At 30.6% G+C, this 24,727-nt stretch overlaps 1 protein-coding gene across 3 annotated transcripts in view; it reads right to left on the bottom strand.

The window, feature by feature from the left end:
- Positions 1–512: 512 nt before the first annotated feature.
- MS3_00001409 (uncharacterized protein) overlaps positions 513–24,727 on the bottom strand; it is a gene marked incomplete at its 5' end in the record, with an annotated part of 39,646 nt that continues 15,431 nt past the window's right edge. The window contains 11 exons of one of the 3 annotated variants that reach the window (XM_051208866.1): positions 513–1,294; positions 2,405–2,584; positions 4,257–4,459; positions 5,426–5,592; positions 6,413–6,653; positions 7,028–7,250; positions 8,520–8,550; positions 9,709–9,752; positions 13,996–14,305; positions 16,729–16,896; positions 19,580–19,663. In XM_051208866.1, the coding sequence (XP_051074266.1) occupies positions 1,123–1,294; positions 2,405–2,584; positions 4,257–4,459; positions 5,426–5,575 (705 nt within the window). In that variant the 3' untranslated portion in view covers positions 513–1,122. Of the gene's footprint in view, positions 1,295–2,404; positions 2,585–4,256; positions 4,460–5,425; positions 5,593–6,412; positions 6,654–7,027; positions 7,251–8,519; positions 8,551–9,708; positions 9,753–13,995; positions 14,306–16,728; positions 16,897–19,579; positions 19,664–24,727 lie in introns of those variants that run through there. The other 2 variants (XM_012940255.3, XM_051208865.1) reach the window with 2 other exon arrangements.

Below are 24,727 nucleotides of genomic sequence, written 5' to 3'. Positions count from 1 at the left end.
ACAGAGTGGGTTGGAGAATGCTGGTCGGCGGCCTATGCTCCACTGGGGATAACAGGCGTAAGTAAGTAAGCAACCATATGAAACAGATAAACGAACAACGTCGAAAAGGTTTTAGTCAATTAGTTAATCAGCAAAATGTAACACGACAAAGGAGTGAAAATTGTCAAAGGACAGAATAAGTTTATACCTACCAAACTAGGAAGGTAAATTGGTTGTCTAATGTTTGAATCACTCAGTCTCATAAAATGAAGCAGCCAAGAAATTTCGTACAAATCTTGTGCTGCAAGACATCAGGTGGTTAGTCTGTAGGAAAAGAAACTTTACTAACGATCTTGATTTATAATAGAACCGTTGTAAGCTAATTTATTCCAGGTAATTCAAACTATGAGTTGCAAGTGAAACAAACAATATGGCTTCCTCCCAGTTTGAATGGTACTTAGAACAAAGTAAACACAGGAATTAAGAACCCCACGAATACGATAACCCACCAAGATAATTAAATAATGAGTAGAGTGAATAGTAGAGAATTAATCTAGGATCAACAAAAAACTTAATATACCGATACAAGAACTAATCACGATTTCTCGAGTGTAAAAATCAAAGGTTCATCGTCATATAAGGTGTACACATGACAGATTTTGATGAATAAACAAGATCCACAACCCTGCACTGAAAGGTTAGTATTTATGATTTTATGAAGATGAGAAAATATTTTTACTATCTAAAAGACAAACTTGTATTATTAAATGTTCTTTGACGTTAAACGTATTTAAAGCATACTCTCATTAAATATCAAATGACATTTACTTTTGAAGGAAAATATTACATGGAGTTAAAACTAAAATAAAAAAGGCAAAATCATATTTTCTATAAAGTATGATTGTGTATTTCTATTTGTTTGACAATAGCAGATTTCAAAAAATATTGGCAAATTAACAACATACAAATTTGGATGTTATTTTATTGGCAGCACTATAGGACTTGTGATTTTCTCGCACATCAATTTGACATTTCAAGTGATTATCTGCAATTCATTATTTTTATTTCGAATATTCTTTCACCTGATTATTTCTGTGAATTGTATAAAATCTAAAAGAGCGATTACATGTAAGTTTTATAGAATTAATTAAATCTCAAATCCTTATAACGTTTCAGTAAGCTAATAATACTTGTAATATACGTAGTTGTAGTGCGTACTACTCTAGGACATTCTGCCCTTTCGAAATTTCCTTTAACCATTTCGTAGTACTTCCCATCACTAAGAGTTAAAGACTTCAGTCGAGGACATTTGATTCTGAAACAAGAAAATACGAAGAAGGTCTGTATTAAATGTACAGATGATAAAATATCCTAGACGAACTTATGTAACAGTATCCAAGTTTCTCAAATTATAGAGGAAATGAATATTTTTACTTTACTTCTTATTAATAACCATGGGGTAATATTTTCGACAGTGCTTAATAATGTCAAATTGGATGGGAGTGTTGTCTTATTCGGGAATCGTCTGCTAGATATTTTCGGATCACAGTGATGATATTCGTAGTGAGAATTGAACCCAGAACCTATTGCTTCAATATGAAGAAGATTTTTCACTAAGCTTCTGAGTCATAATTGTTATATCAATCATTTAATAGGATGTGAAATTAATACTCTGAATTCTACTGCTAGACACTCTAGAAAATACGATTAACTTGTCAGTACAGGAAATATTCAGGTATCGTTTCATGGGATGAGTAACCCGACAGAGATTGAGGGTGATCCTGATTATTAATAGTACAAATACAAAAACATTACAAATAAAAATATTCACTTAGAAGATGTCCCCTAAAATTACTTCGGACATTTCTATCAATAATCCAAAATACTGATAACTGAATAACTGTAATCTCCATATGAAAGGGATCTTAGGTATTAACGTTTTAATGTTGTTAAACACAACATTATGAACGTCCTATTTGTGTACATGAACACTCAAAAACACTATTACACTTCATTGGCACGATAGTTATTGAAGCTTGAGAAGAATTTCGTCGGCCAAACTTTCATTCAAATACAATTCACTTCAAATAAGATATGCAAATCGATGGAAATGTCCTACATGTTTTTTATCAAACAAAATAAAACTGATTTAATTTCATTATTTTTCAGAGTTTTATGAAGATGAGAGCATTATCGAATAGTCTATGATGTAAACTTAGCACTGAAGTTAAATTGAACCTTCTCATTTGTATGCTACATAGGAACTTCATAATCTAAAGAAAAGTAATGATTATTGTTCAACTTCTTAAATATGAATTACTTTTAAATGTTGAAATCCTGACATAATTGTTTATCTGTCATTCCAAATAAACAAATTACTTATTGAATATTATTGTTAAAACAATGTATCACTAAAAAAACTCACCTAATTCGATCAATGAATTTTCTACTTTTATCACTAAAACGAATAGTATCTGGATCCCATTGTATTTCTAATGCTTCTAAATTTGGACAATATCCGGCAAAACTTTCCAGAATTTTATCAATATGAACTCGTGTGTTGTATTTATAAAACCAACCATGTGATGCTCCAAGTACACAAACCCTGATCCAGTTCACAAAAAAAAGAGAATTTTAATTATTTTATATAAAATGATGTAATTTTAAACAAAAGTAGCCATTCATAAAATAGCGCGGTTGAGTAACATAGAAGATAGACTACTAAATAGAATAACTCATGAACTAAGACTGAAGAAAAAAATGTATTTTGTAGCAGTTGCTGAACATCTAAGGTAAAGTGTTTTGTAACCGATTTTGTACCCCCAAACATGTTATAGCAAAGCTTATAGTGTGAACAGTTTGTTTCTAGGTGTAAAATTATTCAAGTACTAGCGAAATAGTTCATAAGGTATTTTTGGTTGCCTTAAGCAATACGGAAAGACGAAGTTTATAGAGTAACTCACTCTTCACTTTTCTTTTGGTTAGAAACCTTCGTATTTTAAAATAAAGTTTAGTTTATCGTTCTTTTATTTTTACATGTTTCCTAATGATATGTGCAGCGATATTGTTAGTGATAGTATTTTGCTTAGAAATAATACTGCTTAAAAGTGAGTTATTTAATCCTTATATGTACCATGTTGGCTTTAGGGAAATAGGGCTTTAACAAAATATGAAGGCCTCTTGCTAAACTACTGATTACTAATTTATAAGAAAAGAACAAATTATTGATGTGAACTTAGATGGCTCTCTGTAGGTGTTAAATATGCTCAAGTTATGGAGAAATACGTCCATGAATAATTTTATAACTGCATCATATCTTCTAAGAATTTTTGAAAATATATATTTACCCTAAACAGTTGTTAGAAAGGTTAAAATGATTGTCACTGTGGATGATCCCGTTATTTCTAAAAGCCTAATAATTTGACAAAATATATGAATTATCTTTTCGTTACTTTACGTTTTTCGCCAAGTATTATTTTACGATCGCCTTTTCTAATTTTATAGCTTTAAATTTGATTCATTTATATACCATCAGACAAGGTGGTTTTACTTTGAACAAACACCTCTTGGAACTGTATTAGAAAAATCTGTATAAATACAATTCACTGACCGTTGTGAAATGTATGTTTATCTACGTAGAAAACAATCGTCAATTACACTTAGACATTTGGATATCGATATCTTACTGGTCTAAAGAATAATAATCCTTGCTATTTTACTGATTAGAGTAGATCACAATTTATGTTTGATTGTATTAAATGAGCAAGGTCGTTTTATAATAGTCTTATCAAAACTAAAACGATGTTTAAAAAAAAAACAGAATTTTGTGATGCATCAGTCAGCTTATTGCGATTTAAAAAATATCGCATACATTTATTACCTCTTTTCAGATTTTCTTGTACCCACATTTTTTATTACTTTAACAAGTTTCAATCGTCTATTTTTTCAACTTTATTCATCTTCCGAAATTTTACAACTATCTTCCAACGTCAGTGGTCATGTCTTTGCACACCAGACGTAGTTGACTCCTCCATTCAGAACTTTCTATAAGACTTCTCAGAATCTATCTCAAACCTTTAAATACTAGTAGACATAGTAGTTAATCTATGAAATATTTTGAAGGCTTCCTGTTCTGAATCAAAAGTCTTCTGGTACTCCTTAGTTTTTAGCGATTTTTTCTTCAATGAAAGCCTAAAGATTAAATTATCTTAAAAAAAATTTTCACAAACCACACAAATAAATAAATATTGCGGAGTAATAAGGAATGAAATCCATACTTTATCGCACCAAGATATGGAATCACAGTAGTCCAAAAATATTCAGCTAAAGTAGCTTTTCCATGTAGCATAAGACCATGTAACTGATGACCATGAAGCTTAAGAAGATTTGTTATGGACTGTTCGTTAAGTGCCGGTGTATGACTCAAATCAATAGCTTTGACTTGCTTAAATTTACCACTGTCGCATAGTGTATTCAATATCTAGAAAAACAAATAGTGTGATTATTAAATTGAAATTTGCAATTGTTAACTAGTTCATATATTACCAAAACATGAAGTTGTCTACTTCAGACCTTTCGGGAGTGAAAAAAGCCGACAATATTTTTCAATGAAGGTTTCTAAATAATTATATTGTAGACAGTGTTGTTACAGGCTATTTTGAAACACAGGAAAAATGGAACATAAATGGGTAAAACATTCTTAGTTTTATGGATAGTTTGTTCCTGTATTCAATAAATTGAAAGCATTTAACTTCATTTTCTTCTGTATTTCTTGACTTTTTAAAATTATTATAAATGAACAGTTAAAGAGATAACACTGAATTTTTACAAGTACGTCAGCTAATCGAAGGTACAATCTCTAGCTAAGTGTGGTTTTCAACACACTTCTTTAAGCTTTACCTGTACATAAAAAGACAACATGAATTCAGTAAATGGTTAGTTGAAATAACCCGAAGTACAAACCTTTTTAGAATAATAAACTCTTTTGCTGTACAATACAAATTATTCTATTGCTTTAATTAAATTTGAAATGGATTGGATTATCCTGTTCTCCATATTTTGAATGAAACTTAAGCTTAACTCCATGGTCGAGTGAATAATACGGATGCATTTGAAGCAAACGGTACTAGGTTCGAGTCCTTGAGTGAACAACAACTTGGATCCAAGTACATACAGCTGATGAATATCAAGTAGAGTAAAACACCTCCTGGATTACATTGCTAGCCAAATTCCATCTATCCTATTCCATTGTTTGTTGAAATTTTCGCTACGGTGGAGTTTAAAAATAAAATCAAACACATTTCAACCTTCTCATGATTGTATTAATTAAGTACCTGGACTAGTAAGTCAAAAGAACGTTCTGAATTTTAAAAATACAGTCATAAGTTGTCATATGTTTAGCAACGAGTAAATTAATATAATTTCGAAAAATTTATAAATTACTTACATGATCAGTAAAAAAATCTGTATGACCTGCTGCCAAATAAGTAAAATATGGTATACGTGTTAAGAAGTTTTCAAGGCATTCAGCAGATAATTCTGTAGATGTTATATCAAGTTCACAGATTCCTGAATTTTCCCATGGTACAGCCATCATAAATTCATCTTTGAGACCTTGTACAAATAAATCACAATTAGAATTATCAATAAACCAATTAATACAAGTATATAACACACATAATTGATAGGAAAAAAACCTCACTAACGATACTATAAAAATTACATCATTCTAAAACCGTTTGTTGTATAAAAAAAAGAAGATATTCATTCCTTGATAATCTTTCATATTAATATTTCCAATAAAATTAGTCCATTTTCATAATACGATCAATCGGGACAGATATAGATTAGTATCGTTTGAATGTTAAGATCAAGACGTTATTTGAAAATTCATTTTGTATGTAGGTAAATGTAAAGCCTAAAAAGTTATCTAATGTTCTCCATAGCCTCTCATTAAGTGAAATATCATTTCGTTTTGGTAAATAACTCATAAATGTTTCGATTTTGAGTGGTTTTTCTATCCCTCTCATTAGGTTCTACATATGATCCATAGTATCTAAGGTATTCGCTCAGGATGCACATACTAAAACAGGGATTGATCACTTATAGATCTAGATAATAAAAACGTAGAATTACAAAGATTTACTAATACCTTTGAAAACACTGAATATGCCAGTGACTCATTAGGGTAAATATTCAAATAGGCAAGGTAATGGAGTTATAAGTAATATGTTCGAGTACCACTGTAGACATCAACATCAGAATCCGTGTACATACTTCTAATAAGTCCCAGACAGGATGAAATGCGCGTTCTGGATACCACATACAATTTACTCCTAATTTAGCACATAAAGTAATTTATTTGGGAACTCGCAAAGTTTTTTGGTCACTTTTTATAGGATTCAATAATTTTCTATTTTAATTATAAACTTACGTATTCTAAATTTAAAAAAAACGATTGCACAGTTTTAGAAAATGATATCATTGATGAAAAAATTTCTTTAGTTGAATCGTCTTTATTTATTCTTCTGTGAGTCAGTGTGTTATTCTCAAATAAAATGAGACAAATTCACTTGGTATTATTTTCTTGTATCTTCCCATTGTTATTTAGGACTGCAATTGATCAGTTTCTTGTTAGCATATGTGCATCCTGTGTGGACTGCCTCGATATTGCCCTATAAAATATAAAATATGCAAAGATGGATAGTGTCTAGCAGTGGAATCTAGCACGAGCGTTTCATCTTGTTTGGGACTCATCAGTTGGATGTGCCTGCACCTCAGAGTACATCCAGACAGTACAGACAGTTTCAACAAATGATGAGTGAAAAGATTTTTCATAAGTATGATTCATTTTACTCCAGATAAGCTTTTTATTCAGATAACTTTTGAAATGATCAAGGCATGTTGCATCAAATGTTTACCTTCCAATTTCTACAATAAAACATGCTGTATTTAAATTGACAAAGTATACACATTTAAATAAGAATATAAACTACTATAGTAATGCATTATTTTAAATAAAAACTTTAGAATGAAAAATTTCTCTTACCACAATGTTCTAGAAGTAGGGTTGTCAACTTTTTACAATTTGCGATCAATAATGTAAATGATGAACCCTTAACATTTAAACAAAAATTAAGCGCGACACATTCTAAATGAATACAATTACTGGCTAATAATTCCACATGACTATCTTCAATGAAGTTGATACCAAATAAATTGATAACACGTAAATTAGGTGTATGGGCTTTAATTTTACTTATATTGATGACCTGAAAAAATAAGTAAGGAAAAGAAAATATGTGATAAATGTATACTTTCAGTTTCCTCAGTCACTATTTTAATCCATAAGTTAGCGAAGGCACAGTGTAAATTTATCAAGCTATTGTAAATTTCCAATAACCCACATCCATTTTCTAAAAAAATCACTAATACCCAACTGCTGTGATCTATCTTCACACTTTTAGACTGTTGCCACATATTACTAACATTTCTAAGGTGATCACAATACTATATGATGGTATATAACTACAACTATGAGAATAACACAAATATTAATGAAGAGGAAATTAAATAGAATTGGTACTTTCCCAATTATACTAACCGTTATATTTATAGTGACAATTAGGAGTCTAATTTATCAGCTAAAAAACCAAACAGTGCTGAGTTTTATTATGGCAATCTTGAGTTCACAAAAATAGATTTTATATCATTAACTAAAGACATAATCTAACAAGAAATAATTTCTACAATTTCCTAAGCTATATTAAACAATAATGAGGAAGAATATATTTGTAAAATCTCAGCGAATGAATTTGAAGTAAATCCAACGTTTTGCCTAGTAATCTGGTCCAAGCTTTTTCAAGGAAATAAATAGTATAACTAAATGGCAAACAAATTTTAACTTTTGAAGTCAAGAGACGTAACAAGATACTCAATTTCTCACTTTATGTTTCATTATCCTTATTATCAAGAGTCTACCATGTACTCAATTTATTTTAAATTATCGATTCAAACCTTGGCGTTTCACATCGCCTTCTGAATTCGCACACCATAGCATTTGTTTAATAACGGTTATCATGTTGGTTGATCTAAGAAGCCCAAGAAATTATTTCGAAGCTAAGCCACTAAAAATTTAACTCCCTCATGTATAAAACAGCATGATACTGAACATCATTTTGTCGTTTGCATTTGAAATTAACAATTATGTACTGAGAGAGATTTATATAAAACAGATTATTAGTTCAAATCACTTAAACATTGCAAGCTGGCTTGTACTAAATCATCAAAACAAAACTTAATTGAATGTGTGGAAGCTACTCTAAAGTCATATTGGCTATAATAATGTTTTTTCTAGAGTATACTTATAAGAGTAATAATTACTTTACATTGTTATTTACACAATGATTCCTGGAATGGTTTATAAAGAGTTATAAAATTAAAGATTATTTTCAAATATTTAAAAGACTCCATAAAATGATGAATAGAGCAGTTGACAATTGCTTTAACCTTATGACAGATAAAAATATATGTAAACATACATTTGATGGCTTTAATGTGTAATAAATAGACCTAGAAATAAAATGGGGAGAATAAAAACAATACGTAGTCACTGTTACTCACCTACTCAATATATACAGTATATTCTACGATTGCATTGCATTTTAATTTTAAAAAATACATCTACAATCTACATTGATTTACATAAAAATTTCTGCCTAAAATGTGTATAGTTTGCACTCATATGTATCAACAGTGTCGACGTTTTTTATTGTCATTCATGTAATACATAGTGCATATTAGTTATGTCCATAACTAACAAATCAAATCGTTGCTTAAGCTCCCGTCACGTCAATCTGGTCTGATGTGTCTGCAAACTATCCTTGTTGCATGTGATCTGTCAATTGAAAGATATTATTATCCTATTATATTAGTGTGAATCATAATTTTTATTCATTTTGATAAGACACACAATACTGGTCGGTATGTTTGTGCGTTTCATTTAATAACTATAATCCCTTTAGTTATTGTACTAATCAAATTGTTATTTTTACGTTTAGAAACAGATCAAGTTTAAAGTCAAGTTATCTTTCATCTGGACTCTGGGGTCGCCAGTATCCCGTTTATAATTACCTGTAAGACAAATTAAATCCTACAATGTATAAGTTTAAATTCTACAGTAATAAATAATTTCCATCCCTGAAAAAAGAATAATTCTCATTTTAAATTCCTAATTTTTCTTTACTTTATTCTATTTAAGATTTCTGATTAAGCTAAAAGCGATTGGTTGAAAATTGTGATGACCTCAAACATATCATCAAGCTACTGTTGCTAGAGCATTTGCTTTCAACTCCGAAAAATATACGACCTTACTTGACGACATACCCTTCGAAGATTCCCTTAATAACTCATAAAACTCGATTCATTTATGCAAACAATTTATTTAACTAGTATATATCCTTATTTATACTGTAAAATATCTTCTTTTTACCAACATGAGATTCAAGGTCTCAAAATAAATGAAACTGTGCGTATTCACTGAATCCTAAATAATGTTGAATTTTCTGTCCTTTTTCTAAATAGATTGTCTATTTTTCTCTAAAAAACATTTGGTTTGTTTGCTAGCTGATTATTTAGCACATAAGAGTGCGTAGATGTTTTATCCAAGATTGAAATTACTTAAATACACAGAAGAATTTTTTAGAAAAAAAAACTACTCTCACAACTCACTTCATAAATTTCTTCTTCTTCCTCTGTGGCTAATTCAAATGTTCCTTTAAATAAATAAAAGAAACATTCTGTAGTTAAGTTTTTTATTAAATTTCTTTATTTAATTACCTTAGATAAACAACTGGTCTTGTGATTTGTAAAATTGATGTTTTACTAGAGGTAAGTATTAATAAAATCACATTTCATGATAGATCATAATGAGCACCGAGTCAAACTTATTCCATGATTTACGTCAGTTCAACTCTGTATATCCAGTCTGTTGTGAACGAGAACACAGGTAAGGGATAAACAATGTACTTTAATACGAAGTTACAGAGTATCCTGGTAAAATATGAGAACCATGTATTGAATACTTCATTTGAAAATTTTCATCATTTGTCCTTCACATTCTGTATGATTCTTTCTATTCAAAATTCATCGTAATTTCATTTTATATCCTCTTCAACTTGATCTTTTTTTGCCTTTTACTGCCAGGGTTTCTACTTCCGATTGATGTTACATGCTACTTATGCCTGTTAATATAAGTAGCGTGTAATACAATTCTACTATCCAATCAACTGTTTTCTTAGCTAACACTCACATTTAGCCAATATCTACGTATCAGGTAGAAATTTGAACAAATAGTTGTGATTTCTAGAATTTATCAAACACACACTATTTAACAAAATGGATTGTATTTTAGTATTCTGAAATCGAAATGCTTAAACAACATTTATTATAATCGTTTACTTATTTACAAGGTTTAATACTTTGATTTCTTATATGTGTGATATTTAATGCATTGAATTTCTAAATCATATTTTATTTTATGTTTCTTTCTGCATACTTCTTTTTATACAGTGTACTTGCAGTTGGCTTTTATTCAAAAGTTTATTTATTATTTATTTATTTGAGCACATAAATATTGGTATATAGAGGCACTGAATATATATGCGTCACACAAGTCACTTGATTTGTGTATGGGCTGTAATATTGTCCGGGTGCCCAGGTCGTAAAAGGCGGTTTTCCTAAGGAACCACACCCTGAGCCTTTGATCTAAAGGTCTGATCCACAATGTAGTGGAGCAACGTCAGGAGATGCGGTCCCATGGTAGCAAGTGACCAACAATAGGTTCATACACCATTTGTTCCCTCAGGATCATGAAGCCCATGTGCACCATTAGGATATTCCAACTCATCTAAGTGGATCCTCTATACCCACCAACCCGATTATAGCGCCGAACATTCACTTTTCGTCCTCTCAATTTCGTAAACAACACTCCCGTCGCGAGAAAGCGGGGTACATTATCTTGATGACGTTTATGGCTCATTGTAGGCAACCATTAACTATTCAAACGTTTTCAATAGTGCAATATATATATATATATATATATATATATATATATATATATATAGTTATGTTTACATGATATATTTCATTACTTTTTCAAATGAAATTGAATGTTTATCCTTTCTAGTAAAGAGAATAACAATTTCAGAATTTCTATGATGTTAGTTAAGTAAACAAATGTAAAAAAATGGTATATTTATTACTATCACAACAACGTTCTTCTTTAATGAACCATATGACAGGATGAATATTTTGGAAAATAAACTAGAATCAGTTACATTTTTGTAAATGTTTAAACTTTCAGTAAATTTTGTTTATGGAAGTAAAATTTTTTTCTTTTTCTTCTTTCTTCTTTTTTTTTTGATTTTCATGTCAATTTTGTAGATTGAACTTCTTGTTTTGTAAAATGGTCACTATTTAAAACTATGTATTACTTGTATATATGACGTATTTTATTCAGTTGAATACAAAAACAATATGTACTTACTAAATTAGTTCACTTAATAAATAGAAGACAACTAGCTTTTTAATGTAATACAGTGATTTCTACTAACTTAACCGTAATTTTACATTAGATTAATAACAGAATTGATGTTAGTAAAACTCAAACGCCTAAATATATTCAGAATAGTGGAAAAATTTTCTCTAAATCCTTTAATATGAATAGATGGTTTTACTTTAAAGTTGTAGTAAGGTAAACAAATGTTTTCAAACAAGTATAGTTTTTTTTAATGTAGGGGCTTTATGGAGACTGTTGAGCTTTATAGTTTACGATACAAAATGACCGTATTTAAACAACCACTTAAAGCAGCAAGTACCAGACACTTCTTTCGTCCTAGTTTTAGACTACTGAACAATGAGCACTCATGGCCTCAGTGAAGATTTAAACAAGGGACTTCAAATCTTACGGAGAGCGTATCTTGCATTTGATCCACTGCAGGACCGTAGATACTGATTAATAAATTTCAGACTAAGATGAAATAACTGCCAGTTGCTTTTCAGTGGCTGTCAATCTATATTTTATTAGTAAAACACTGTAGTTCGTCGTATGAATTGCGGATGATATTGACGATTTTCTCGGGTACTCCATAATGTCGAAGAAGTTTCCATAATGTTCTCCTATCCACAATGTCAAACCATTTCTCATAAGCATTGAAGTTGATGTATAGTGACAAGTTCCTTTCAAATGATTACTCAACGATGATCCGTAGTGTCGCAATTTGGTCTGTGAACGACTGATCGTTGCGGGATCCAACCTGTTGATCTCGAAGTTGGGCGTCTACTGCCTTTTTCATCCGGTTGAGCAACACTCTGTTGAAAACATTTTCTGGTACTGACAGTAGTGTCATTCCTCTGTAGTTATCACACTTACTGAAGTCGCCTTTCTTTGGTATCTTGATGACGTATTCTTCTTGAATTCGTTGAGTTTGTCAGTATCTCGAAGGAAAGCTGTACTAAACTTTTGTAATGTTGTTCCCCAGTTGTCTATTGCCTCTTTAGCATCAGTTTCATCTTGGCAACCACAATCAGGTGGTGGTTAGAAGATATTTCAGCTCCTCTCCTCGTTCTCCCGTCTCCCATTGACCTTCTGAATTGTTTAATGATACAAATATGATTGATCTATTTTTCTGTAGTGTGATTTGGTGAAATCCATGTAGCTTTGTGAGGGAATATTGTGCCACCTATAACTAATTTATTGAATGCACATAGATTTGCAAATCGTTCTCCAGTCTCGCTCCTTTCTCCTTGTCCATGTCGTCCCATGATATCTTTATATCTGGTGTTGTTCATTCCGACTTTGGCGTTTAGGTCTCACATCAGGATTGTCAGGTTCTTTCCAGGGCACTTCGATATGATCGATTGGAGCCTTATATAGAACTGATCTTTATTGTCGTCGTTCCTATCATTGGTGGGTGCATAACATTGGATAACATTCATTGTAATTCCCTCCCTCTTTGTTTTGAAGGATACTCTGATGATTCTGGATCCATGAGATTCCCATTCTATAAGTGCTTTACGTGCTTCTTTGGACAACAGTAAACCAACTTTTTATGTGGGTGGAGAATTTTCTTCTTCGTGATCAAAGTAAAACATCATTTCTTTAGTACCTTCCCTTTTCTGTCCATCTTGAGTGCAATGGGTTTCACCTATTCCGAGCATCGTCAAGTTGTATCTCTTCATTTCTGTAGCTATTTCGTCTGCCCTGTCAGTCTCCCACATTGTCCGGACGTTCCATGTACGTATAAAAATCACTGAACTGGCTGTTAGAAGGAGCATCGGCCTTAATACAATTAGAATCAATCCTAAGGATTTTTAGACTTTTACTGAAAGTGATGAGTGAAATTGTCTTTGAAAGACGTAGTATTAAAACTACCAACGTTTGGTTTGTATTGTTGTTATTTAAGTAAGAAATAATTTAGACTTATATGTATGAAAATAAATAACTTTAAAAGCCTAATAACTATTTTACTAAAACTCTCTATTGTCAATAGGAAGACACAATATTCATCTCATTTGGTTACACCCTACGTATTTATTGTTTATGTATATCACGCGATCACGTCTTTAAAAGCCTTTCCATTGATAAAAGACTATGAATATGAAGTATTGACTCTGACTGTTCGGATTAATCCTTTATTCTTGCATTTATGCAACATGTCTAAACAGAAATTAAAAATCTTAGTCACTATTATCTCTATTATTTTTTTATCTACGACCTTGAATCGCACTTGGTGTGCAAAATTAGTGGTGTAACCTAGCTGCTGAAACCTGAGTCTGAGGATACGATTTCTTAGCTGACATACACGATTATTGAACATTAAATCGCGAATCGATAAAAGAAATATGTTTCCATGTTTATTTATGAGCTATCAAAAAAAATTTTGATAATGAATGTTTTAATTTTCGTTACATTCCGAAAAACATTCTAATTTTTGAATGAGCTCAACAAGAACTTACCAATTAAGTGCAAAATTTCAACCGCTGATAAACATGAATAGATTTTTCTCATTAAACCTTCCATAAATATCACATCACTTAAACAAATACATAAATATTTAATTGATGAAGGGAATGAAGCCAATTCGTTGAAATCATGTAGTTGCATAGCATTAGAAAAATCTAGAGTTAAATAGCGAAGATTTGGACACCGATTTCCAAGTTCCTCTAAAACTGGTATAGTGACTAGATCGCTGGATAGTTCAATACACCTTAACCCACTTCCAGACCTATGATGAATGAGATTTAATAGCTCATCAATTGACCTTACCTGAAAAAAATTAAAGTTTTAAACAAAATCATCGTGATAAGAATAATGTGCTGCATATTAAACGAACGATAATAATTTATACTAAAAAAAGTTGATCATAGAGTTATGTTCATCAAGTGATCATGATTTTGATTAACTGTATGAGGTAGACAATTGTGATAAATACACAACTTTCAAGTATACATAAAGGTATTATTGACTGCTCCGGGATTTCTCATTTGAACTGTAGCTAGTTATAGTTATGTTATCACAAACCTACAAGCAAGTCAACAACACAAATTCATGTTGTTCAGTAATTGATTGTTTTACAAACTTATTATTTGTGCTTCAGAGAATATATCGTCAGCTAACAATGTTTATAACACTAGATTTTTCTGTAAGAAGCTTGGTAGTAATGAGCACTGTCATCATAATCTCTTTGGGCTTCCATCAAACGTGAAACTCAGAAACTAGAACTTTACCTATTAGAAACTTACATTCACTTCATTAATGACTATGATTTAATTCACGATTTTACCAAGCATCCAGGAGATGAAAGACTTTATCAAGTCACGTTTAAAGTTACACCTAGTGAGTGGACAAAACAAAAGAACTGGTTAAAATCATTCATACTTGAGTGAAAAGGCAACCCGCTGGCTCTCATTACTGTCGTTTATGATAATCATCATTCACTCAATGATGATTAAATTTGTGCTAAAATAATCCGATGAGCATAGATTGAAGTTGGAATAAAAAGAATTTAAACGATTCCTTATAAATACCTTAGAAACATATTGTTTAAATAAATACTTTTCTTTTAATTACATTTAATCATTGGAATATTTTAGACTGTATTCGTTGCATATATTAGGATGAGTGAGAAATCTGAAGAAAATTCGTTTTCGTTTTAACCATGGTCAGATAACGTTAAAATGTAGTCGTTTTGTTTTTCAAACAATACCCGATGTAAACAAATGTTCGTTTTATTGGTCTACAAGATATATTATGTCAGTAAGAATTACCTTATTCGTTTGAATACCACCTAACAACATCTGTTGTTAAATATGTCTGTTAGCAGATTGTGATTGACTGTTCAAATCCCTTAATGTTGATAGTAAGCTATAAAATAATAGCTTTACACTATTTAATTATACATACTTTAGCGTATTCATCAAGTCCTTAACGTTGATATTAATAACTCCATATGTTCAAAATGAACTATTTTGATTTAGTCAGTGATTATCTGACAATCGCTACACTTTACAAGTGGTACATTTTACTATATTAATTAAAAGGTTAAAGAAATTACATTTATCGAAAATGTAATTAACTTGATAATTGTTGAAAGGAGTTAAATGTTACTGGTTGTTTGATCTAGTATATCATTAGTCACTTGGAAATAACCCAATCAACGAAAGCCTTTTAGTTCAAGCTATTTTATTCTAACTTTAATGAATTTGATTGTGAAACAACAAAGCTAGAATTCATCCAAGTCCCTTTTAAATGATCTACCTTATTGTAAATTATCAATATCATGTCATCATCAGTAAAATGCATTTTCTTTTTATTTATATTTTAATTAAATAAATAATCTATAAAATGTAATTTTGTTGACACAATTCATTAAGGTTTCGCCAATACACTTATCAGTACCTCTATTTCCGCACAAGCATCATTGTATGTACAATAGGAAATCGTGCAGTTTTAATCAATGTTGCGCTGTATTGTTGTCATTACCGATTATATTATGTAAGATGATTTTTTTTTACTTATTCATAAAAATAAATATCATAACATTGCAGAAGACCTTTCTGTTGTTAAATTATTGGCAGGAAAAAGCAAAAGGCTTTCAAAAATTGAAAAACGTATAAATTCAGTCAATTTAACTAAGTCCACTCATCGTCACCTCATTTAATCAATTTGACATACAAAAATGCTTCAACATACAAGATTCTACAAGTATACAATAATTAACCAATCTCTATACATATTTCATTGCAGGTCACTTTTTATCTCATATGACTTAAAAGTATTCTAGTATAGCGAAAGTAAGTAACCATAATTATATATACTTTAGTTTGACTAGATAATTTGTCGAGATTATAATTTATGGACGACCTTTGAGCGACGCTGAAGTGGCCTTGAGAATGTTCACCAACTAACTAGGGCTAAATGAGGTTTTTAAACCAATGTGGAGGATAAGGACTATGATTTAAAGTTGATGGTTAGTGTTACGAATTAAATTTAGGTTTTTCATCACGAACTGAAATCAGCTAAAATGCCAAAACTCTGTTTAGCCGAATGGATGAGTGAACTTCGCGTTAATATCCGAAACTTGTTATCTTACACTTGATTGGTTCGCTCATAAATTATAGTCTCGACAATAATTTCACTGGTTATTTGATTCATATTTATCATCGAAATCACTTTAAAAATTCACTCACAAATATTCCACCATATTCAGGTCGTAAATTAAGTGACTGCCACAATGAATGATCATATGCTAACCGACGCCACATTTTGCAAACACGTGCAATATTACACAATTCTGGATGACTTAAATGCGAAAAAATTTGCAGCATGATTTTCTCAGGTAAACGTGTTATTAAAAACTGAAGAAAAAATAGAGAAAATAAGATTAATTTAATCAAATGAAGCACAATAAAGCAATTAACATTGTATGTTTTTGATGGAGTTTTGTCCTCTGAGCTGGGTGGTTTGGTCGTGGAGTTTACATCGTTCTTCTGAACGACATCATCAGCACAAATTTCAGGTAGACATTTTCTTCCATGACCAAACCATCCAGCTCAGAGAACAAAACTCCATCAAAATCATCCCCTTGAGCTACAAATCTTCTTCACCATCTCTTAACATTGTATCTAATAGACTCGTATAAACGATATTATTTTTTGTACAATAATTATTTACGTTGTCACCTATTGCATAACTTTATTCTTGCCCATCCATTGGGATTCAATTGTTGAATTAATTTTACCTCAGTCTTATTGATTGCTTATACAATCATTTATTTTTTTATCGTGATTACTAGTAATTGTGTCCTTCTTATACTTATTTTTATATGATTAGATATTACACTATAATTTATATTTCCTTGTTCTGATAGTTTCTCTTACCGTTTACATTATTCATCACAATTTTATTAGCTAAAGAATGTAAAACGTTTGCTATTTATAATTCTAGGCAACTAGTAATTGATGACTGCAGCCCTGAAATAAGGTAGCATTATTTTATTCTTGCTACCTTTTTATTATTCATTTGTATAAACACTATGAATAGAACCAAGTAAATAAAATCTAAACGTTTTCTAATGCGTTGACATTAAGAAACAATTAAATGGAAGACGATTGCAAGATATTGTGGGTTGGTTGAAGTCAAACATTAACACCAGCTCAGTGGTTTGGAGGTCAAGCATTCGCGCGTGAGACCGACGGTCTTGATTTCGAGTCCTGTATGGATGACCGTATATGTACACTGCTCAGGAGTCGCATATTAGGACGGAATGGCCGTCTAGTTCTTCCAGGTTTTCAATGGTGGTCTAACATTGATCGATTCATGATCTTAATTTAAATGAAAGATTTATTTTTTAAATTATCATTTAGAACCAAACATCAGATTCAGTATTTTTTTTACATTTTACAGCAGTTCGTCAGGTAACTTAAATTTTGAGTAAACCATTAAAAATAAAATATTTTTATATGTAAACTTCAAGATTTTATTTCAACATTAATCTAACATAAATGAAATGGCACATTATCTGTTGTAGTTAGAGTTCAGTTTATTAAACCATCAGTATTTGTTAGTTCATCTGTTCAGTAATGCTAAATACATTAGTTATATAATAGAGAATAGTTTAAAAAACAATACATTACATGTTTAAAAGCTTAACAACGAATCGATAAGATTTCTTATAATAAAATACTATCGTCAACACTTGCCTCTAATTTGTAATTAATTTATTTCTAATATAACGAAATAGAAAACGTTTTTCTTTTCAAAAAAAAAAAAAAAATAACCAACAGGAAAGTAGATATCATTACCAAGATTTGACTTGAGAATTTTGATTAACTTGAGTATTGGGTAAATTGTTTTAAATTAGTCAATATATTTGTAATATTCTGATAAGTAGAAAAAATAGATTTTCTGACGTTTCGTGACTCAGTGTAAGCCACTTCTTCAGAGAATAAATAACCAAATCAAAATTAATCCAAGTCTAAATAGTAACGTTTACATTGAGTCACGAAACGTCAGAAAATTTAATTTTTCCTACTCATTTTGACATTACAAATATATTAATTGATTTACAACGAGGAAATAATTTGATGTTAAGTATATTTCAATAGTTTAAGTTGACTATAAACATTAAAACAATGATCGTCTTAAATTTTCATAATAAAAAAATAATATTCGAAAATTTACAGAACTGAATTAGCTGCCAAATAAAGAAACTCATTGAAATGATCTCAAGGCTAATAGATAAAAACAAATAGATTCATCATCAACTGACTTCTTTTAGTGCTAACCTATTAAGAATGAAATTTTGAACAGTTAATCACAAGATATATGATACATACTTTTAATCACTACATATATTCCTTATTATCTTCAAATGTTCCAAGTTGAATTAGGCATAATTCAAAGAAAAAACCTTCAGAAAACTATACAATCAAGCTGAGGAGCAAAATTTCAGACTTTTGATACTCAAACAATTACTCGACCTTTTACCAGTATTTTATCCAAGTTCAATTATTAGTCCTTTTTCAAAAAGAAGAAATAGTTCTAACCGTCACATAGTAGATGAGCTTATAAAGTGAATAATAATTTAGATAAAACAATGAGAAGGCGGAGTTAATCTGAAAAATGTGATGTATTTGTGCCATAGAATGACTTAAAGATTACCAACCTTGAATTTACCTTGATAATCCTTAAGTCATTCTATGGCCTATGATAACGCTACAATTTTTAATACTTTTATATGGTGTAAAATTGTTTCTCTTCCCTTTTGTTCCTTTTTTCTTGAACTTTCATTTAGTTGACCTTTATTAATTTTCATATAGAATATCCTGGCAAGTATATGTGTAACCAGATTGTTCGAAATGTATCACGTAAATACATCACAGTTTTGTTGATCAACTCCATCTTCTCATTCTTTGTTCTATTAAAATTTATAAAATGGACTAATTGCTTTAAATAATAATTTAAATAAATTTTAAAATAAGCCAATTATAAAATCAATTTTTTAATCAGTTCAAACAAACAAACAAAATTATGACATACATCTTCATTAAATACTGATGTTCTACGAAAATTCGATGCTCTTCTCAAATCTCTCACTACATCCATAATTGATTTGGAAGTCATTATTTTTGAAAAAAAAAATTGTATATTATTTAAAATAAATAGAATAAATCCACAGTATTGTAATTTGTAATGCACAATTGTGTTAATTTATGATAAATAATATTAAAAAAATAGGGAAATTTTATTCATTTCATATGAATCACTGATTGGTTCAAATTTACACAATTATTCTAGTCTGGATTGTTCAATTTTCAACTAATCAATATATACATGTATATGTGCACAAAAATGTTGTTCATCTTCATGTTTATCGTTAGGCAAAAATATCATAAAGAAATTATCATTATTATTATTATTATTAAAACCAGTTTATTGGCCTCGTAAGGATCCTATTGATTATTTTTTTTCCTTCTTCTTCAATTTACATATGAAAATTGAAAATGTCTTGACTAACTATAACAAATCTTTATTAAGTATATCTTGACAACTAGTAATCAAAGAAACTTTTAAATGGTAACAAAAATGAAACATTTTTAATGTGTTTTCTGTTTACCTGTCAGATATCGAGTATTATGGAGTGTTTGTGTTCAGTGTTATTTTGTTTTATGTCATATAATTTCTAGTGTTGATAATTCTAGGTACCGTTAAATGTGTTATATAAATATGATACTTAAATATAAATAATTAAATTAGTACTACTGATTTAAATTCATGTTTATTACTATGAATGTTTTTCAACCATAAATTACAGAAACTTAGGAATCATCATCAAACTAATTAATTAATATATTAATCTAGGTACTGGGAAAAGATTTAAATTTTAAACACCAGTGCTTTTCTTTGAAATCGAGATTCAGTTAAGAAAATCTATAACTGAATATTGAATAAATACAGAAGTTTTACTGAATCTATTTCTGACATTTAGTGAAAGAACAGAGTCAAACTTTCAGCTACAAATCCTTTCTACCATATATGCATGAAATTAAACAATATGTCAGTAAACAGTTAAAAACATTATTAAAAAGGAGTGAATTCAAGAGATTGTGTTTTTATCCCAGTCACTAGACGAACTGACTGAATAATTATTTACAAAATGGGTAGGTGCTAGGTTTGAAGTCGTTACGAGTTCACTTCATCTGAGAACGGAACAAGGACTTGGTGACCAAAGACCAATAAGCTAGCTATTCGATGCGTCTCAGCCTCGCTAACTAGAGGAAGAAGTCAAAGCTTGAAATGGGGAAGTATATTCCACAAAAGCCAGAAGCACGAGCGTTACCAACAAACACAATTCAAAACGTATATATACAAAACAAAATCGTCCTTGGGGAGAGTTACAAAATAGCATACTAAAAGACACAACAGACCAATAGCATTTAAGATTCTCCCTATTGGGAAATACGACATGAAGGTGAAAAGAGCGCTTTTGGTACGTAAACAAAGAAATTAAAATCCTCTAAATAAAATCACAAAATTAGGTCCTTTTCCAAGTGAGTTCTGGGGATCTAACGTCCCCAACAGTAGGATATTGTGAAGAATCTAGGGTTAGCGCGCTACGTGTAGAAATATTCAGAATAATCAAGTCTAGTTAAGTACCTAAGACATGATGTGCCTAATCAAGACTAACTCATTCAAATACTATAAATTTGGATAACAAAATACATTTGGATTCTATCTAAAAACACTACTGAACAAAACTTCTGATTAGCATTTTGTTTCACTTAATCGTGAGGCAATAAGGCTATTCTGTTGTATCATCTTGCTCAAATTATCAGTTCGTCTAGGAACTATTCACACTCCTAATCTTAAAGTTAGAATGACACAAGGCAAATGTTTTAAGTTCTCATCGATTAATGCAATATTTCACCAAATATATTGATTACAACCACTTTTATTCCTTTTATTTAGACTTACTTCCATTTTCACCACACCTTTTGTTTGATCCTAGAACGATTTATAACTTTATTAATACAATCCTATCAGATTAATGTGTGTTCAGCGTTAAAAAATCAAAAATTTTCGTTAAGATACTATCACGTAAATTTTCTTCCTAGGAACAGGATTGAAGTATAACCTGACTCATAAATGATTAATAAAATTGACATACACATATATTAAATTACTGTATCAAAAGTATTGGTGGGCGGACTTTGAATATGTGTGTATTACAAGGAATGTTTCTAAAGTCTAGTAGTCCCCAAGTTAAACACTATGTTTATTGTTCTTCTCCAGTCTATATGTACGAAATAAAACATCAAAAATTCACAGTCATATAATATACCCTTGAGAGCCAGGGTAATTATACATTGATTTTCAGGAGAACCGGACACCATCCAGAATTTCATGTGACAACCCAAACAGTACAGCTTAATCCCGTTTAACAGGAGAGCCAGACACTACCCGGGCTTAAAATTGTAGCCCAAATCGTATGACTCGATCTCGTTTCCCAAAAGAACTATATAGGCTTTAACGCTACAGTCTGAATAGTACAGCTCAATCCTGTGGCGCAACCACACAGGTACCAAGCACCCTGGTGGGCCATTCGAACCATTAATATACACACCCATATCACATGTACAATTAGTCTGATCAGGGTGGCCGAGCGGTCCAAGACGCTGCGTTCATGTAGCAGTCCACTCCGTGGACGTGGGTTCGAATACCACTCCTGACATTACAAACATCAAAAAGGATCATAATTATATCTTATAAGACGTAATTCCATAGACAGTGTCAGATATTTGTAGATATGATTGATTTCTAAATAGAATTTCCAAGCAATCCAAATGTTAATTAAGTGATCACCTAATATAGACATTTATATGTGGTGCATTAAATGTATTTGTAGTACAAGTATTACCTTAGTTCTGATAAAGATACAAACATATTTCTCAGTAAATCGGTTGTCCTTAAACTGGCGAAATATGTTAAGCAGTTGCATCAACAGGATAAAAAAGACACACCATTAAAGTTGTTACTATATTGAGTTTCTATAAACAGATACATTTCGTAAAATTGTTTAATGTTCCTCATACATAACTTGCTTATGCTTGGATATTTAATATTTTACTACCATTGAATTTCTCTGTAAGTGTAATAATAATCAAGTTGAACAAAGGAAAACATTTCATTACATAAATTATTTCATTTACGATGAAAACATCTTTTAACACCTAAAAGAAATCGACGTTGCATTTAAAGAGCAACAAAACAACTGGATGCCTAGCAATAAACAAGATTAGTTTGACAGGTTATTTTCCGTAATATAAAATTGAAACAGAAGAATGCACAGATTTTATCTTTGATATCTTATTAGCTTATCCATGATTTTTTACATTAGTGACCTATGATGTTCTGATTAATGTGTGTTTATTAATTTAACTGCTTCTGTGAAGCTAGCTAAACAAGCCATGCTAAAAGAATCTCATCCTTGCGTCCTCACAACTGCATGTCTTCGTGTTCAGGAAAACTGTAAAAGAAATTTATAAATACCTTCATTCTTCTGTCTACATAGTAACAGTAATTAAGAACGGCCTAAAGAAACCAGATTTATCTGTACAAAAAGGTGTATTCAACCGCTATGTTCACCATATAGTCGTTCCGTTTTTCATGCCATTCGTGTTATCAGTGCATATATTAAACTTTCACTCCTAATCTTTAAGCCATTTTATAGCCTAGAGTAGTGTGACAAGTTCCTATTTTTTTCTATATTATGTTGAATTTTTCCTTTCTTTAGTTACAATTATCATTTATTGTTTATTTAAACTCTTATCTATCTTACTCTTATCAGTTTCATATAAATGGCCTTGACAAGCATATGTGTAGCCGGATTGTTCGAAATGTATTGCGCAAATACATTACATTTTTCAGAGCAACTCCACTCTCATTATTTTATCAAACGTGTATTAATTCTACTTTTACGCACATCTTTAACAACCCTCTCCTACGACATACTCTTATTGCATATTCATCTTTCTTACTTTACATAACATCATTATTGACGTTTTTTGTTATTATTACTACTATTAATGTAAGCATTAAGATCACAACAACCACGTCATAGCATCCCATAACCACATATCTTTTTGCATGTAGTTTTAACCTTTTGATTAGATTTCACAATTTTCCTTTTTCTTGCTTCTTATGTAACGGATTAACTTTACTGATAACAAACTTTGCTATTCACCTCACAATCGACATCAAAGCTAATATTTTTAATTCATAACACCGACTAATTCAACCATTACTTTTAGATGTATATCCTAAACATCCTGTCTAAAGTAAAATAACTTTTATGAATTTATAACTGTTGGAGATGAATAACAAGCTGCTGTAAATAAATACTCCCTCAAACATTCTTTAAAGTATCCTCAAGTGAATAGTATCCAGATATATATGTGTAGGTCATTCTTATAGTTAAATATATTAATCATGCAATGTTACTTGCTTGAATTTGTTAAGGCGAACAATAAAATAATTACCAAATTGTGAGACAATAAACAAATCTCGTTACTAACAAATATCCTTCCAGAACGTTTTGAGTTCATATGTGTTGTGGATGCAGAGGAATAGACCAATAATTATCATGTTAGGTCCAATGGTGTCCTTGGACTTTAAATGGACATTTCCTATTGGTCGATATCTGTTCACTTGTTGAATATTGTACAAAATGTTGTTTTCTATTTTATGGTACGATGTGGTGTGCTTGATTGGTAGATAAACAAAGTATGTTTGAAATATAATGATTCATATCTCCGAGGCTGTGACTTGTGTTCTGGACTCAACTAACTGGGCTAGACAGGGAAGTGGGACCAATCGAGACTCTAGGCCGTCCGTACGTGTTTACGTGTCACTGTAACCGATCGATAACACAGGGTAGAAATCGACAGCAACTTAAAGTCATAACAATATGTAAAGGATACATAAGTTCATTGTGTAATAATATATATGAATAAATGTAAGGCTTATTTACCTTTCTTAAATGATATTTCTGTTGTTAGCTAGGTTTACGTAACAATCTTTGATAAATATTGAATGTTTCACCAACGTTTATTTGTAAAAATATCTGAAGACTATCTTTCAAAAAAACGGCTACCCAGTCAACTTCATCAAAAATTAGCGGTCGAATGC

Source organism: Schistosoma haematobium, chromosome 1 (assembly GCF_000699445.3).
Source record: "Schistosoma haematobium chromosome 1, whole genome shotgun sequence".
Taxonomy (NCBI): Eukaryota; Metazoa; Platyhelminthes; class Trematoda; order Strigeidida; family Schistosomatidae; genus Schistosoma; species Schistosoma haematobium.
Note: the sequence above shows the minus strand (reverse complement) of the source record. Positions and strands in the feature narration are given on the sequence as shown.